Source organism: Lutra lutra, chromosome 6 (genome assembly GCF_902655055.1).
Source record: "Lutra lutra chromosome 6, mLutLut1.2, whole genome shotgun sequence".
Taxonomy (NCBI): domain Eukaryota; kingdom Metazoa; phylum Chordata; class Mammalia; order Carnivora; family Mustelidae; genus Lutra; species Lutra lutra.
In genome coordinates this window covers 2814783-2829811 of record NC_062283.1, presented here as the reverse complement: position 1 = coordinate 2829811, position 15029 = coordinate 2814783, and the positions used below count along the sequence as shown (strand labels likewise).

At 44.7% G+C, this 15029-nt stretch overlaps 2 protein-coding genes and 3 non-coding genes across 6 annotated transcripts in view; 3 read left to right on the top strand and 2 right to left on the bottom strand.

The window, feature by feature from the left end:
- Positions 1-15029, top strand: part of LOC125102061 (histone H2B type 1-C/E/F/G/I) — a 71829-nt gene that overhangs the window by 1630 nt on the left and 55170 nt on the right. Inside the window, exons 2-3 of one of the 2 annotated variants that reach the window (XM_047732764.1) lie at positions 10261-10263; positions 12889-12898. The exons of the other annotated variant lie outside the window; for it this stretch is intronic. The gene's annotated coding sequence lies outside the window, so the exon portion shown is untranslated. Of the gene's footprint in view, positions 1-10260; positions 10264-12888; positions 12899-15029 lie in introns of those variants that run through there. 2 annotated transcript variants of the gene reach the window in all.
- LOC125102068 (histone H4) lies at positions 4233-4706 on the bottom strand. Its single transcript, XM_047732772.1, has one exon. The coding sequence runs from the start codon at positions 4676-4678 to the stop codon at positions 4367-4369; it is 312 nt and encodes a 103-aa protein (XP_047588728.1). The 5' UTR covers positions 4679-4706; the 3' UTR covers positions 4233-4366.
- TRNAM-CAU (transfer RNA methionine (anticodon CAU)) lies at positions 5492-5563 on the top strand. The gene has a single exon. It is a non-coding gene; the product is annotated as a tRNA-Met (tRNA).
- Positions 9625-9697, top strand: TRNAR-UCG (transfer RNA arginine (anticodon UCG)). Its single transcript has one exon. It is a non-coding gene; the product is annotated as a tRNA-Arg (tRNA).
- On the bottom strand, positions 13515-13596 carry TRNAS-GCU (transfer RNA serine (anticodon GCU)). The gene has a single exon. It is a non-coding gene; the product is annotated as a tRNA-Ser (tRNA).

Sequence of the window (15029 nt, the reverse complement as noted above, 5' to 3'; positions counted from 1 at the left end):
TGGAAACTAAGGATCACTGAGCAGCAACTTTGGCTTTTCTGAGCACTGTGCTGTAGGGGGGAAACCATGAGCAGTGGCAATGTATAACAGCTCAGGAATCTGCTTCTCCTTATTAGCTACATGTCTTTATCTACAAATCTCTACAAAGTATATCTCTATGAACATTAATATAAGTGATGTGGGAAAAGAAAAGCAAGGCAAAAGAAAAAATTAAATTTCCTTACTTCCTACAGCCTATTGACAAGTCCTTGAAGCAGGTAGAGTGACCTTCCTCTGGGAGCTCAGCTGCCTCCACGTTAATACCTTGCCAGAGGCAATCTTAGCTTAACATTATGGCAATGCCCCGGAATCCTGTAAGTCTACTTCAATACATAAAAATTCCCTTGGAAACTTTTTTCTCTACCCCCACCAAGATATCTGTTAACGATCATTCTCCAAACATATGATCCACTGATAATACATCTGAAGAGTCTCATGAATGAGTTTTTACTAAGTAGTAATAAATGACTTTTTCCTAACAATAGCAAGCTCCCTCAAGGTCCTGAAAACCGTCTTTCCAAAATATCTTGAAAGCTTGTGCTGTCCCTTATCCCCTCCCAACTTGAAAGCATATAATGGGCCAAGCCTCACGGCCCCACTGCAGCTCTTTGAGCCCAGGGGTCCTGTCCCCGTGCTTTAATAAAACCACCTTTTTGCACCAAAGACGTCTCAAGAATTCTTTCTTGGACATCAACTCTGAACCCCGACCGTTTCCTACGTAAATGACTCGGGTTTGTAATGGGGTTTGTGAAGAAGATTCTCTAAGCCCCACAGGTAATTAAGGCATCCATTTCAGGCTCTCCAAAGCTAATTTTAAGTGCATTTGAAAACAGTTCATGAAAAGACATATACAAGCGTGCCTTAAGGAAGAATCCCTTAGGACATGATACATTCCTGATGGCCTGTTTCAATGCTAAATTTGGGCCAGTTTCTTAAACCTTCCCGAGCATTTCCTTACCTCTAAAATGGGAATAATGAACAGTAACTACCATGAAATTGCAGAATGATCAGTAAAAACACACAGTAAAGCATTTAGGACAGTACTCAGAGGAAAGTCTCCCAAAATATTAACTGTAGCTAAAGCCTCTGGTTGAAGTGTGCCCAGGTCCCACGGGAAGGTGCCCGTGGTCCTGCCCATATTAGAATCTGAGTCTTGAGGCTTTGAACAAGGCAGTAGGCCACAAAAACTACCAGCAAGTGACACTAATTAGATTTCCTTGTCTGGGGTGCCTGGGTGGCTCAGTGGCTTAAAGCCTCTGCCTTTGGCTCAGGTCATAATCCCAGGGTCCTGGGATCGAGCCCCGCATGGGGCTCTCTGCTCAGCAGGGAGCCTGCTTCCTCCTCTCTCTCTGCCTGCTTCTCTGCCTACTTGTGATCTGTCAAATAAATAAATAAAATCTTAAAAAAAAAAAAAAAGATTTCCTTGTCTGGCAGGATGAGCGATCTATATCCCCCTACTAAGAGTCTAAACCACTCCTTAGAATATCTCTGGACCCTGTGAACTCTTTAGAGGACAACCTGGGCTGTGAGACTTCCAGGCCTGCCAATTCAAGCAATATGTGTCTCATTTTCCAGGGACTTCCTCATGTCTTACTAGTATTAAGGGTACCTCATTGAACAGGATGTTGAGTTATAAGGAAGGGACCCTGGAAATTCACACAAGAGCTAAGTAGGAACTTTTTATTCCTGTTTTGTTCTCATGCCTCCAGTTTTCTTTGCCTAATTTCACTGTAGCGTCTGGCCAGTCTGAAGAATCATCTTCAGAAAAGGAGCTGCACTTTTAAAGCAAGAAGAGAATCGTGAAATTGCCGTCCATAACCTTTCCCAGACTAGGGAATTCTAGGGCCACGCTTAAGATTGCTGCTGTGTTGCCAACAACTTAGAAGACTACTATCAATCTCACTTCATAAAAGAACTATCCTTATTACACTCAAAGGAAAATCAGATAACCTCGAAATAAGAAATCTTTATACCAAATAAATGACGCACAGTCAAACATTACGAGCAAAACATGAACCTTTATCATAGTAAATCACTGGGATTTGGGGATTGTTCATCACAGCATAATTAGCCTAGGTGGATCAAGACAGTATTACACTGCATCTAGTTGCTGGGAATTGCTTTTATCAGGGAACAATGAGTTGCCATATTGTTACATGTGGCTAAAGCTCATTTGTTTTAGGAGCAATGTTAGATTGTGTGATTATGCCTGATTACATCACAATTCATCTATTGATTGACATCTGCTTGGTTGTTTGCCTTAAAAAAAAATGTACAGGAGGAGCACCTGGGTAGCACAGGCAGTTAAGGGCCTGCCTTTGGCTCCAAGGGCCTGCCTTCAACGAAGGTCATGATCTCAGTGTCCTGGGATGGAGCCCCATGTCCTACTTCCTCTCAGCAGGGTCCTGCTTCTTCCTCTCCATCTGCCTGCCACTCCCCCTGCTTGTTCTCTCTGTCAAATATAAATAAAATCTTTAAAAAAAAGAAAATGTAGGGGCGCCTGGGTGGCTCAGTGGGTTAAGCCGCTGCCTTCAGCTCGGGTCATGATCTCAGGGTCCTGGGATCGAGTCCCATATCGGGCTCTCTGCTCAGCAGGAGGCCTGCTTCCCTCTCTCTCTCTGCCTTCCTCTCCGTCTACTTGTGATCTCTCTCTGTCAAATAAATGAATAAAATCTTTAAAAAAATAAAAATAAAAATAAAAATAATAAAAATAAAAAAAGAAAATGTAAAGGATGCTTTGCTGGAAAATATTAAGTAGAAATTTCATTGTGTGGATTATTTCATAATATTCTATTAATAACATGTATGTGTGGATTACTTATAATAATAGACTATAAGGCTTAAAACCAGGAAGTGAGAAGTAGATATAATTATAGGGAACATTGTCAGGAAATCTGCTTTAACCCTGTCCCTCCTCCCCAATTAGCTGAGCTGATTCAGAGACACTTTTTTGAATGTTGAAATGAAGGACTCGAACAAATCATTGGTTTCCAAATGCTCATCTATGGTTAGTATCATCAGTCTGCCCCAGTTTTCTCTATTCTCTATTTTCCCTACTCTTTGTAAAAGTGAAAGTAAGGTCGGTGCAGTAAATTTTAATTTAAAAGTTATATAAAGGTTTAAAAAAAAGTTATATTAAAGGTTAATTTAGGGGGCGCCTGGGTGGCTCAGTGGGTTAAGCCGCTGCCTTCGGCTCAGGTCATGATCCCAGGTCCTGGGTTCGAGCCCCACATCGGGCTTTCTGCTCAGCAGGGAGCCTGCTTCCTCCTCTCTCTCTGCCTGCCTCTCTGCCTGCCTCTCTGCTTACTTGTGATTTCTCTCTGTCAAATAAATAAATAAAATCTTAAAAAAAAAAGGTTAATTTACATGTTTTTAATCCTATAATTCCTCACCGACGTATTGTCTTCTAAAAGGTACAAAAACTGCCTGCCTCAGTCGTTTGTGTCTCAATTTATTATTGGGCCTCTGCGCGCAGGTAATAAAACTGCATTTTTTTCTCCTGTTCATACGTCTCGTGTAAATTTTAATCCAGCTAGAAGACCTTCAAGGAAGAGGGCTATTTCCTTCCCTACACTTAGTAATTTGGGGTGAAGAATCCCGATGCCTGTATGTACAGGTTTTAAAAAGTCCCACTCATTACGTAACAACCTTATCTACGTGAGGTTTTCAAACTCAGAAAATTTCGGGGGCTATGCTAAACACTGTCTCCCCGCGAGTGTATCACCACCCCACCCCACCCCCCACCCCACCCCCGGGAGTGCCTCCGGGACCTCCGAGCCCGCGGGAAAAGCGCGGCCAACCCGAGACCGGGGCGGAGCCGGCCGTTCCGCGGGAACTCTTTGTTCCCCCGCCGCCCGGCGCCGCTGGCCTGTTCCCTTTGTCCCTCGCCCGCCCCGCCATCTTGGGCACGGAAGCCCGCCTGGGAAGGCCGGCCCGCAGCCTGCCCGCCGGGTATCCCCACTTCCTAGACATCAAGATCCGAGCGTGCACTTCTATTCCCGAAGTACTCGAGAACAGAGACGACCCCGTGGGAAAGCAGACAATGCCACGTGAGCTCTCTGCCGCCACAAACACGCTCTGGGGGCGGCTTAAACAGACCCGACTGCCGCGAAACAAAGACAGTACAATGAAGTGAACTCCCGAGTTCGCAAGCAATCGCGTAAGTCAACACACCAAGCAATAACTGTAATCTCTATAACAAAAAGCTTTAAAGGCTTAAACACCAAGGCTTAAAACGGAATAAGGAAGGCTGCAGCTCTTTCAAGACACATGTGGGCGGCCCTGAAAAGGGCCTTTTGGATGAGAAGCATGGCGGGTGAGATCGGTTTTAGCCCCCGAAGCCGTAGAGGGTGCGGCCCTGGCGCTTGAGCGCGTAGACCACGTCCATGGCCGTGACCGTCTTGCGCTTGGCGTGCTCCGTGTAGGTGACGGCGTCGCGGATCACGTTCTCCAGGAACACCTTGAGCACCCCGCGGGTCTCCTCGTAGATGAGGCCGGAGATGCGCTTGACGCCGCCGCGCCGGGCCAGCCGCCGGATGGCGGGCTTGGTGATGCCCTGGATGTTGTCGCGCAGCACCTTACGGTGACGCTTGGCGCCCCCCTTGCCCAGACCCTTTCCGCCTTTACCACGACCAGACATGACTACGGCACCGAAAGAATTCTCGAAAAATGCTTAGCGGTACTAAGGGGGCAATCGCCTTATATGTGCGGATTGCGGACCTAATTGAAGACTGGAAGCGCGCGCGCGGGAAAGGCTATTGCCCGGCCCCTCCCCTCGCGGGGAGCTCAGTGACGTCACGGAGGCTGGGCCCGAGCGGACAGCTTCCCCTCCCCCTCGGCCACCGTGCCCTTTGCAGGGACAGCTACCGCGCCCTGGGTCCCCGCCTGGGGATTTCGGACCCCTGAACCGCGTCAGACTAAAGAAAGGAGCGTTAGGCACTGACTGTCTTGCCGCATGGCGTGCCTTGTGCGATCGCGCAGGCGTCTTCGTGGGCCTGGGCGCTCCCGGCCTTCCTGTGCCCGGGGACCGGCCCTTCCTTCCGCTGGCCTCGGCGCCGGGCTCACGCGTCCAGGCGGCACCTCCGTCACCAAGCCCGGAGAGTGTTCTTCCCAAAGGCGAACGCGCGCCTGGTCAGGGTCCCCGAAGCGGAATGTTCGCCCGCCGCGCGGAAGCCCGCCTTCCTTCCCTGTTGATTAAAGCTTGTCATTCTCTCTTGTGTATCCTGCCACCTCTCTTCTGCGTCCGAAATCGTAACAGGGTGCTCATGTTGCCTTCTCTGCGCCTACTTTGTTCTCTCTTTGATTCTGGTAGCGATATTACTCCTAAGAGAACTGGCAGCTCGTGGGAGCCGAAGGGTTGAAGCAAACAGAAAACCGTGCGTGGGTTCTCCGAATAGGAGGAATAGCCTCAGAACTCAGTTAAGAGTATTATTAGGAGACCTACGTTCCAAGGAGCAGAGTGGCGCAGCGGAAGCGTGCTGGGCCCATAACCCAGAGGTCGATGGATCGAAACCATCCTCTGCTAGCAGGGTTTTTGCTACTACACCCTCTTAGTTGAAAAGCTCTGTAGCTTAGTGTCACGACACGGAAAGAAAACAGAGCTAGAGTTTTGTTTTGTTTTGTTTTGTCTAACTCCGGAGTTTAAATTACTTCCTGAAAATAAACGTGAAACTGTTTACATTCTCTAGAGATAAACAGAACGTCGGCAAAGGACAATTATTATTAACTAATATGTCTTCCCATAATAAACGTTATTTCTAGGGGTTGCCCAAGTGATAGTGCTATAGTTGCCACCAGTTATCACGACAGTCTCATTGCCCTAGGAAGCCGGGGAAACGCTAAAATAAGCTGAGTGTGGCAGTGAGGGCAGGGATGGAAGTCCAGATAAGTTTAATCTTCTATACGTAATTCAGAAAGCCCCACTTGTTAGGTATTTGTAGCCATGGGGCTAGAGAGATACACAAGAAATCTACCGGGACATCCCAGCGCCAAACCTTTGCGATTGGAGAGTCTTAATCTGCGAAGTAAATAAATAACAGTCTGAGCCAGAGTGTAAAGTTTTGGTGGCCACGATGGAACTCTGACCTGAGAAAACCACTTATGTGGTCGCTGCTGCCTTCTTTTGCAGTCTCTAACAGGACTGTTATCTATGCTCATTTTTTAAAGTGTATGTTTTATATATTTCTCAGAAAAGATCCCTATTCAGATATTTATGTGTCAGATACTGTGCTAAGCACAAAGAAAAGTATTTAAGTAGCCTACAGTCTAGACTTGCTTTCAAACAAGTATGTATAGTAGAATAAGACATTTCTTTTAAAAGATTATACACCAAATGTAGTGAGAATAAGGAAAAATGATTGTTCCTGATAGCCCCATGATCAACCAGTAATTGGATGAATTTCTAGAAGGACTCCCATGACTGAACATATACTCAAAGTTAAGATTTATTACAGCACAGGGGAAAGTGCAGACACAGCAGGAGAGAGATACTCTGATTAAGTATTCTGACAACCTGGTTCATAGTGACCCACTGCTTCAGGTACACAGGATAGCATCATGATGCAGTAATTAAGTGAACATTCCAGTATTTTAGTTTACAGAGTGTGACCAAGGGTCATCACCATGGCTACAGACATCTGTGAAAACTTGAGTAAAATAGGTTTGCTGCATTACCTTTGAGCTGACAATGCACCAATTTGGAAAAGGTGGCAGATTTAGAGTCGAAACTAGAATGAGTAAGAGGTTGGCAAGGTAGACAAGAAGAGGTTTCTAGATAGAGAAATAAAAAAATAAATAAATACAAGGAGGCATAACAGTTAAGGGTCTCTAGAGAACTACAAAACATTCAGTGTGCTCAAGCATGGCAGTGAGGGAGATTGGAGGAGAAGGATTTGGGGAGAAAAGTAAAATGGCTGTATTCTGATCATCTCCCATTCACCCTATAGCTGAAGGAGCCGTCCTCTGCCCTAAACAATGCCAGATGGCCGGACACACCATGCTCAACACTGGGCAGATGAGATGGGTAGCTGTTTACCAGTCACATATACTCACAGCCTGGAGGGGGAGGGCAAAGCATGGCACGAAATTTGGCTAAGGTCACACTCCCGAGTGACCAGCAAGGGCTGTGGGAGGTAAGCTTTGTAGCAGACAGAGAAGAGTGACCACTGGCTTCCTCCAAAAGATGGAACTGGCTTATTTTCTTCCTTCCAGAACCAACAGAGAGGCGAAATCCATTAGGCTGAGGGGCTGGGACGCACCTGGTCTGATTGATAGAGGAATTGGCGAGGTAGAAGGCATATCCTATGAGAACAGGTGAATTCCCAGGACTGTTTAGGGCCCTGTAAGATTCAAAGATGTCAAAGGAGTCCTTGAAATTTTAGGTCTTCCAACATAATACTGAGCTGTGGAAGAAGAGATAAGGAAAGGGACAATCATAAGGAAGTTAATATGCAGTGCAAACAGCTTTCGATTTTATTCCTCTATGGGCAGTAAGAAACTATCACCAAGTTTGATCAGAGGAGTAATACAATCAAATTTTCTAGCCAGAAACAAAAAAATCTCTGCAGGGGGCACCTGGGTGGCTCAGTGGGTTAAAGCCTCTGCTTTCTGCTCAGGTCATGATCTCAGAATCCTGGAATCGAGCCCCACCCCAACCCCCCCCACCCCCCCGCATCGGGCTCTCTGCTCAGCAGGGAGCCTGCTTCCCTTCCCCTCTCTCTGCCTGCCTCTCTGCTTACCTGTGATCTCTGTCTGTCAAATAAATAAATAAAATCTTAAAAAAAAACTCTGCAGTTTTCAAGTTTATGGTCTGGTCTTTGATTGTGTCTTTGTTTTTTATTTGTTTTTATCATAAACTATACAATAATGTCTTTTATAATTTATAGAGTTTTTAAAAATTATTTCTTCAACTTCAACATATACAGGCACAAGTAAGCAGACTAACATATTGGAACTTGCAAACTTGATCATTTCAGATAGAAGAGAAAATGATCCCTTTAGCCCACTAAACCAGGAAGCCAAGTCGTCTGCCCACCTCCAAAAACATGCAGTTGAAATGATAGATGGATTGACTCCCCCGGCCCCAACCATCATTCACGGCCATAACCAGGCCCATATCAGCAGCACATTTCTCGTCAATAATCATTAACTGTCCAAGGCTTTCATCATGATCTTCTGCTACAGATATCTGGGATATCTGTTTCTTAGGTATCCCCAGAAAGGACATTGACGCTTGAGGGGAAAGGTCATTGGCACCAAGACACCAGTCATCCTCAAGAATTCTTTTGGCTGGAGATCCTTGCCAGTGATCTTCCTGAAGATTGTGTCTCCCTCCACTGGGTTGGGTGACTGAGCCTTGGCGATCTCCTCTTACCACTCAACCCAACACTAACCATGATGGTTTAGCCACCATCTTCCTGCTTCCAGGGAAAGAGGAAGAGAACAAGTCCATAATCAGATTTTCGCAGGATAAAAGGATCTTTGAGTTAAATAATACCCATATTAAAAATGACAGCAAAATTCAAAAATATATGTATTTGAGAAATTCAGCATGTTTTTATTAAGCTCCTACTATTTGCCAGATGTAATTCTGTGGATAGGGAAAAAAAGACTGTATAAAAGACTCCATTTCTGTGCTCCAGAAACTGCTAATTTAACATCACAAATGAGCCAAGAGGGCCAAAGCTCCCAAGGCCTGGGATTTAAGAAAATTAAGGTAATTCGATATGCGTAGATAGTCGACATTATCCTCAAACAAGGTGCATGAGGTCACACAGATTCACTGATAAACTCAAAAAAAGTCATCCAAAATGTAACTTGAAATCTCTATCACTTTACTGGGCCAAGCGCTCTACAAAACATTATAAACTCTATAAATATCTTGTCCATACAAAGAATGATTTTATTGCAACACATTTTTGGGTTGAATCATCTATTAACTGTAAGAATTGTTAACAGTCGAAATTTTTGTAATCCTACTAGAGTGTTTATTCCTTAATATGTGGAAGCTTCAGATAACACTAATGACCTTGGACCATTCTATACCCCTCCTGAAACGCCAACCAAAGATTGCTATTCTTCTCCAAACAGATAGAGACACACGGGGGAAAGTGCTCTGATGTCACATTACAACAATCCAAGAAAGTCCAGAGGAGTATGAGAAGTGGACCCTGCAGGTATCCATGCAGGACAGCGAGAAAGAAAATGGTGCAGATGCCAAGACTTGCCTTCTGGGTGCGGTTTGCATGGTAACTGTCAGTAGGACCTTCCAAGGACCTAGAGTCTCAAAATAGTGAATGCGGACCATATGTAGTATTTTGGCAGCTTTCAGGTGCCATGAACAGCTTTTCTGCTCAGGAGTGGTAATGTCCGTGACTTTTCTCCCCCTGGAGGACCCAAGACCGAAATAATTGTCAGTTCCTACCCTTCTTGAGTCCCGACTCGGTGGCCCCAAATAACCCTGATCATCTCGTTTCCCTTTCTTCAATAGCGAGAAGCGCGGGTGGCCGCGGTGCTCTTTGACAACTCGGGACGGGTCGGAAAGTTCATTATAGTTCCTAAGTGCTGCGGCAAAAACCCACACCTGGGGACCACGTGGCCTAACGGATAAGGCGTCTGACTTCGGATCAGAAGATTGAGGGTTCGAATCCCTTCGTGGTTAGTCTTTCTTATCGCGCTCCCCCAAATTGCTGTATTTCACCTGCTGGGAAGAATTGCTTGTTACCTGTTTTCCAAACCCGTTTCTTTTTTCCTACTCTAATTTTTTTTTAATTTTTTTTGTTTTTAATTTAAATTCTACTAACCAACTTCTAGTACACCAGTAGTTTCAGATGTCGCGTTCAATAATTTTTCACTTACATATAACACCCAGTGCTCATCACATCAGGTACCCTCCTTAATGCCCATCACCCGGCAACCCCATCCTTCCACCCTCCTCCCCTCCAGCAACCCTCAGTTTGTTTCCTAGAGTTAAGAATCTCTCATGGTTTTTTCTCCTCTCTGATGACCTCCCACTGTTTTCCCTCCCTTCCCCAATGGTCGGTCCTCTGCCCTGTTTCTTATATTCCTCATGTGAGTGAAACATATGATAATTGTCTTTCTCTGATTGACTTATTTCGCTCAGCATAATCCCCTCCAGTTCCAACTCTAAAGAGGTCCTTCTCAAAGACCTGGGGAGAACCAGTGTCAAGACCAAGACAGGCTGAGAGTCAAAACTGGAGCAAGGCCGTCCCAGAAACTGAGGGCTCCCAAGCTCTCCTCAAATTTGGATTTTAAGAGCCTGAGTTTCATTTTCACAGTTTCAAGGGAACTCAGGTCTGTAAACAGACCGCTCTCTCAGATTTGCTGAGTCCCAGACCAAGGCCAGACCCCAGGGGCCAGGACAGTGGGAGATTATTGCTTCTCCTCTCCCCCACTCTTTTCCTTCACGTTGGTCTTCTAGTCTGAGTCTGCACTTCCTTGCATGATCTGGCTGCTGAAGTCTGTGTTACTGGTTTTCACTCTTCCCCTCCTTTTCCTTCTTAACTTCCCTTTTTCCTTTGCTTTTGTTGCTGTCAAAAAAGGATGACAACAGCCCAGATTCAAACCTAAATTACAGAACAGAAAAACATAAGGTCATGAAAAGAGCCCAGCTGCTTACAGAGCGTGTAGGCAAGCAGAAAAACAGAGAAGACAGCTGCACAAAATACACAAAGACACATTTTTGTGCCTAAATAGCTGAATTTAATAATTTACGATGAAGAAAAAGTAATTTCCAATTCTTGACTTCATGGTGAAACACACTTCAGATCACGTGAAGGATGCTTTCACTGGGTGAAAGCAATGAAATTAAAACAAGATAATAATTACACCTTCTTTTCCCCAGCCTCTTTTTTAGATGTCCGGTATGACTCTGGTTTTCCCTAGTCAGCTGTCGAGTCCAAATTGTACAGAGTTGGGGCTTGAGCATTTGTTCCCATGCACGGAGATTTCTCAGACTAAAAACAATTGCTATGTGTTAATGTCATGTGAAGCCACTCACTGTCCCTTCATCACAAAACGTACCATGTACACTAAGTATCCTTTTATAAACCAGAAAAAGGATATACTCTAGAAAGAACTGAAATCATAAAGACAGCAGACGTGTGTGAAGCAGGCTCAACAGTGCAAACATATTTAAAGGCCCAGCCTGACTCATGTCTACTAATATCCCATTGATCGAAGTCAACCTCATGCCCCAGCCCATAGGCCAGGGGTGACACTCCACCTCTTGAAAAGCAATGGAGAAGTTACTAGACAAAGGGCTTGGATACAGGAAGGAATGAAAAACTGAGGCCAATACTTTAGTCATTTGAGGAGTCAATGCAGATTTACAAATTCTAGAAATCATTCATCCTTTCCTATTATCTTACACCTTATTGCATTTCATCTTAAAAATGAGTTCCCAAGTGTATGAATTACATGGATTTTGAGAAAGAGAAGAGCAGTGCCTGACACTCGGGCCCAGGTCTGACACTCACAGCTCAGCCTTGATGTTGCCAGGAGCTGGCCTGGCCCTCACAGCTAAGCCCTGGTCAATTCCTGTGGAACATAAATAATTTTAAATAATTTGAATGGCAAGGCCATTCTGTGACCCCCAGGAAGCAAGATAAAAACAAAAACACTGTCCATAATCATGTGTCCTACTTGGATCTTTTCACCTTCCACACAAGAATTATTAAGATAACCAACCAATCATAGAGTTACTGAGTCACTTGCTAGATCACTGTGATCTTTTGCCTCCCTCATTGCAACAAGACAATATACACAACTTTGTTCAACTATAGTGTGTCCCTCATATAGTCTTTGGCAGAAGATCAATTATCTTGAATTCTGAAGCACTAATTATCACAGACATAAGGACAATGAACAGTTTTGTGATATCTTCCTTTCATCCATCACCTAGCCAGGTTAAGGGGAGATGGGTTAAAAAGATGGAGACAATCTTTGCATGTCACAGGAGTGACAAAATTTTCCAGTTTGCCGTATCTTAACATGCTATGTTTTTGTTGAGATATGTGCTGTCTTGGGCCATGTGACAGTCTTAAATTTTTATTTAAGAATGTTATCAATATTTTCCATTGTGGGGGGCGCCTGGGTGGCTCCCTGGGTTAAAGCCTCTGCCTTCAGCTCAGGTCATGATCACGTGGTCCTGGGATCGAGTCCTTCATTGGGCTTTCTGCTAGGCGGGGGGAACCTGCGTCCCCCTCTGTCTCTCTGCCTATTTGTGATCTCTGTCTGTCAAATAAATAAATAAAATCTTTTTTAAAAAATTTTTTTTCCATTGTGATTTTTTTTAACATTATATCATTTTTAGTGGTCTTCTTTTATTTAGGACTTTGTAAACCATCTTCAAACTATGTATATCATATAAACCAGATATTGTTAGGTGTCATTCAAAATAAGATATTGCTTCAAATTTCATGCTTTTGTAAGCCTCAATCTTCATGAGGCTTTGGATCATGACAAATGTTCTTCAGAAGAATTTTCTAGATATCAAAAGCCACAGTCAGTCGCAGGATTTGAACATGTTGGAAAGATTTCATCACCCTAACCAGGTGATTTGAAAGAACTTGGTTTCCATGAACCGTAATAAGGAAAGCCTCGTTATATGATTTTCTAAAACAATTAGTTTGGTTTCTGCCTCCGTTTCCACATCACCTGAGACAGGTGCTAGAGGGGGGACGTTCTAGATACATCATCTCTACAGTCCCTTCGAATTTTGTGATCCCACGCTGTGTACCCTATCCCTTGCTCTAGTTCACAGGAAAGTGAAAAGAGGAGACAGGAGAGATTTTACGGGATTATGTGCTCAAATTAAGATGTAACTGGCAGAAGAGGACCAAAGAAGGGAGAAACCAATAGAGGCTGGAGCGCTTGTAAGAGATCTTTGATTTAAATTAATTCAACTGAAATACAAAAAAGGAGAATGGTGCCTTTCTTTGCGAATTCACCGGAAGAGTACCTAAGATCTGGGCCTTGCAAAAGGATTTTTTTTTTTTTTTTGCCAGAAGGGGGCGCGAGCATCACCTGCGCGCCACAACCCCTCGGAGGGCTGAGGTCACGGTTGGGGGGCGGGAGACCCGAGCCGGCCAAGGGAAGCGCGTAGGGGAAACCCCGAGGGGCGCGGTGCGTGCAGCCTCGGTGGGAACGCGGGCAGCAGGGGCCTGAGGGCCTCTTGCGCGAGCAGCTCAGTGACGGGAGAAGTCGGAGGGTCCGCAAACAGGGTTTCAGGCCTCCGTGGAGACCCCGGGGGGGCCCTGAGCCCCCGCCGCGGGAGCGGATTTGGTGCGGCACTGCCAAGCAGGCCATAGCCCCGGAAACCTCCGTAAAACGGTTAAAGAGGTATAGCGGTCTCGCCGGTTTTTGGTTTTTTCTCCAACCGCTTCCGGCAAAGCCCACCGATCATCTCGCTCACCAAGAGCTAAAACCTCACTCCACCGGTTCAGTGGGGAAGCCGTCGACGAGGATGGGATTCGAACCCACGCGTGCAGAGCACAATGGATTAGCAGTCCATCGCCTTAACCACTCGGCCACCTCGTCACCTGCAAAAGAACCCTCAGATAAGTGTTATGTGGCGATGTTGAGCACGGTTCCGTGTTGCAATCTCCGTTATTGATTATATGCTTTTATTAATAAAGAAGACCTCTGTGCTGTAAGTGGTCTTCTTGCCTTGATAAAGGAAAAAATAATAATAAAGAAGAGACTATAGTCCCGGGAGGGAGGGGTTTGTGGGGAGGGGAGTGGACCGGCGTAAAAACAAAATGCACTTCCTCAGGAAACCTGGCAGCCTCCGACGGAAGAATGGAGTTCATGGGTGCTTTGGTGTTAGAAATCAAATTGGTTTTCGTCACTCCTTTAGGCCATGGACATTGAAACCACCATGAAACGAGCTGTATTGTACCTTTATTGCAGGATCCTCCTCGGCAGGGTTCTCAGATGTCTGCTGTAGAGAACATCAGCGCTTCTTACAAAGAACCATCACCTCCCAGAGTGCGAGCGGGGGACTGGTGAGGAGCCGGGGCTGGGAGGTGAAGGTCAGATCCACTGGAACTGGTCCCAAGTGTCAGACCAGGCTTTATTAAAGAATTTTAGGACCATCGGACAGAGTTTTGTTTTATTTCGACTTGTTTTGTTTGTTCTGTACAGGCAAATTTGATTTTAAAAAGATAATTTATTATTGTCATTTTTTTTTTTTATTATTGCCTATTTCAATGCCCTCCAGACAAAGACCACCAGGAACACACCTGCAGTTGGATTAAGTTGGGATTGTGGCTGCCGCAACTAGGAAGGGCACACACCTGGAGAGACCTTGGAGGATCTCAGTTAAAGGGGGCGTTTTAAGACTTTCTTAAATACAAACGTCCTTTCGTGTTTTACATATTATGCCATATTGTTAACCAAACACAACATTCTTTCATGATTAAAAAACAAACAAACAAACAAAACTCTCAACAAGTTTGATATAGAGAGAATGTACCTCAACATAATGAAGGTCATAGACAACCTTCCCATTGGATATAACTCAAATAATGAATTTATCCAAAATTGGATAACTACATGCAGAAATTGAAATTGGACCTCCATCTCACACCACTCACAGAAATTTACTCGAAATGGATTGAAGACAATCCACTTATAGTTAGAGTTATAAGACAAGAAACCATAAAACTCCTAGAAGAAATCATGAGGGGGTTAGCTCATTGACATTTATTTTGGCAACGATTTTTCAGATATGACACCAAAAGAACAAACAACAAAAGAAAAAAATCAACAAGTGGGAAGTCTATCAAGCTAGAAAGCTTCAGCACAGCAACAAGAAATCAAGTTGACGAAAAAGCAAGCTGTGAAATGGGAGAAAATATTTGCAAACCACGTGTTGGGTAAGGAGTTAATATCCAAAATATATATAGAGAGAACTCAGAGAGCTCAGTAACGACCAAAAAAAAAAAAAAATCCAATTTAAAAATGGTCAG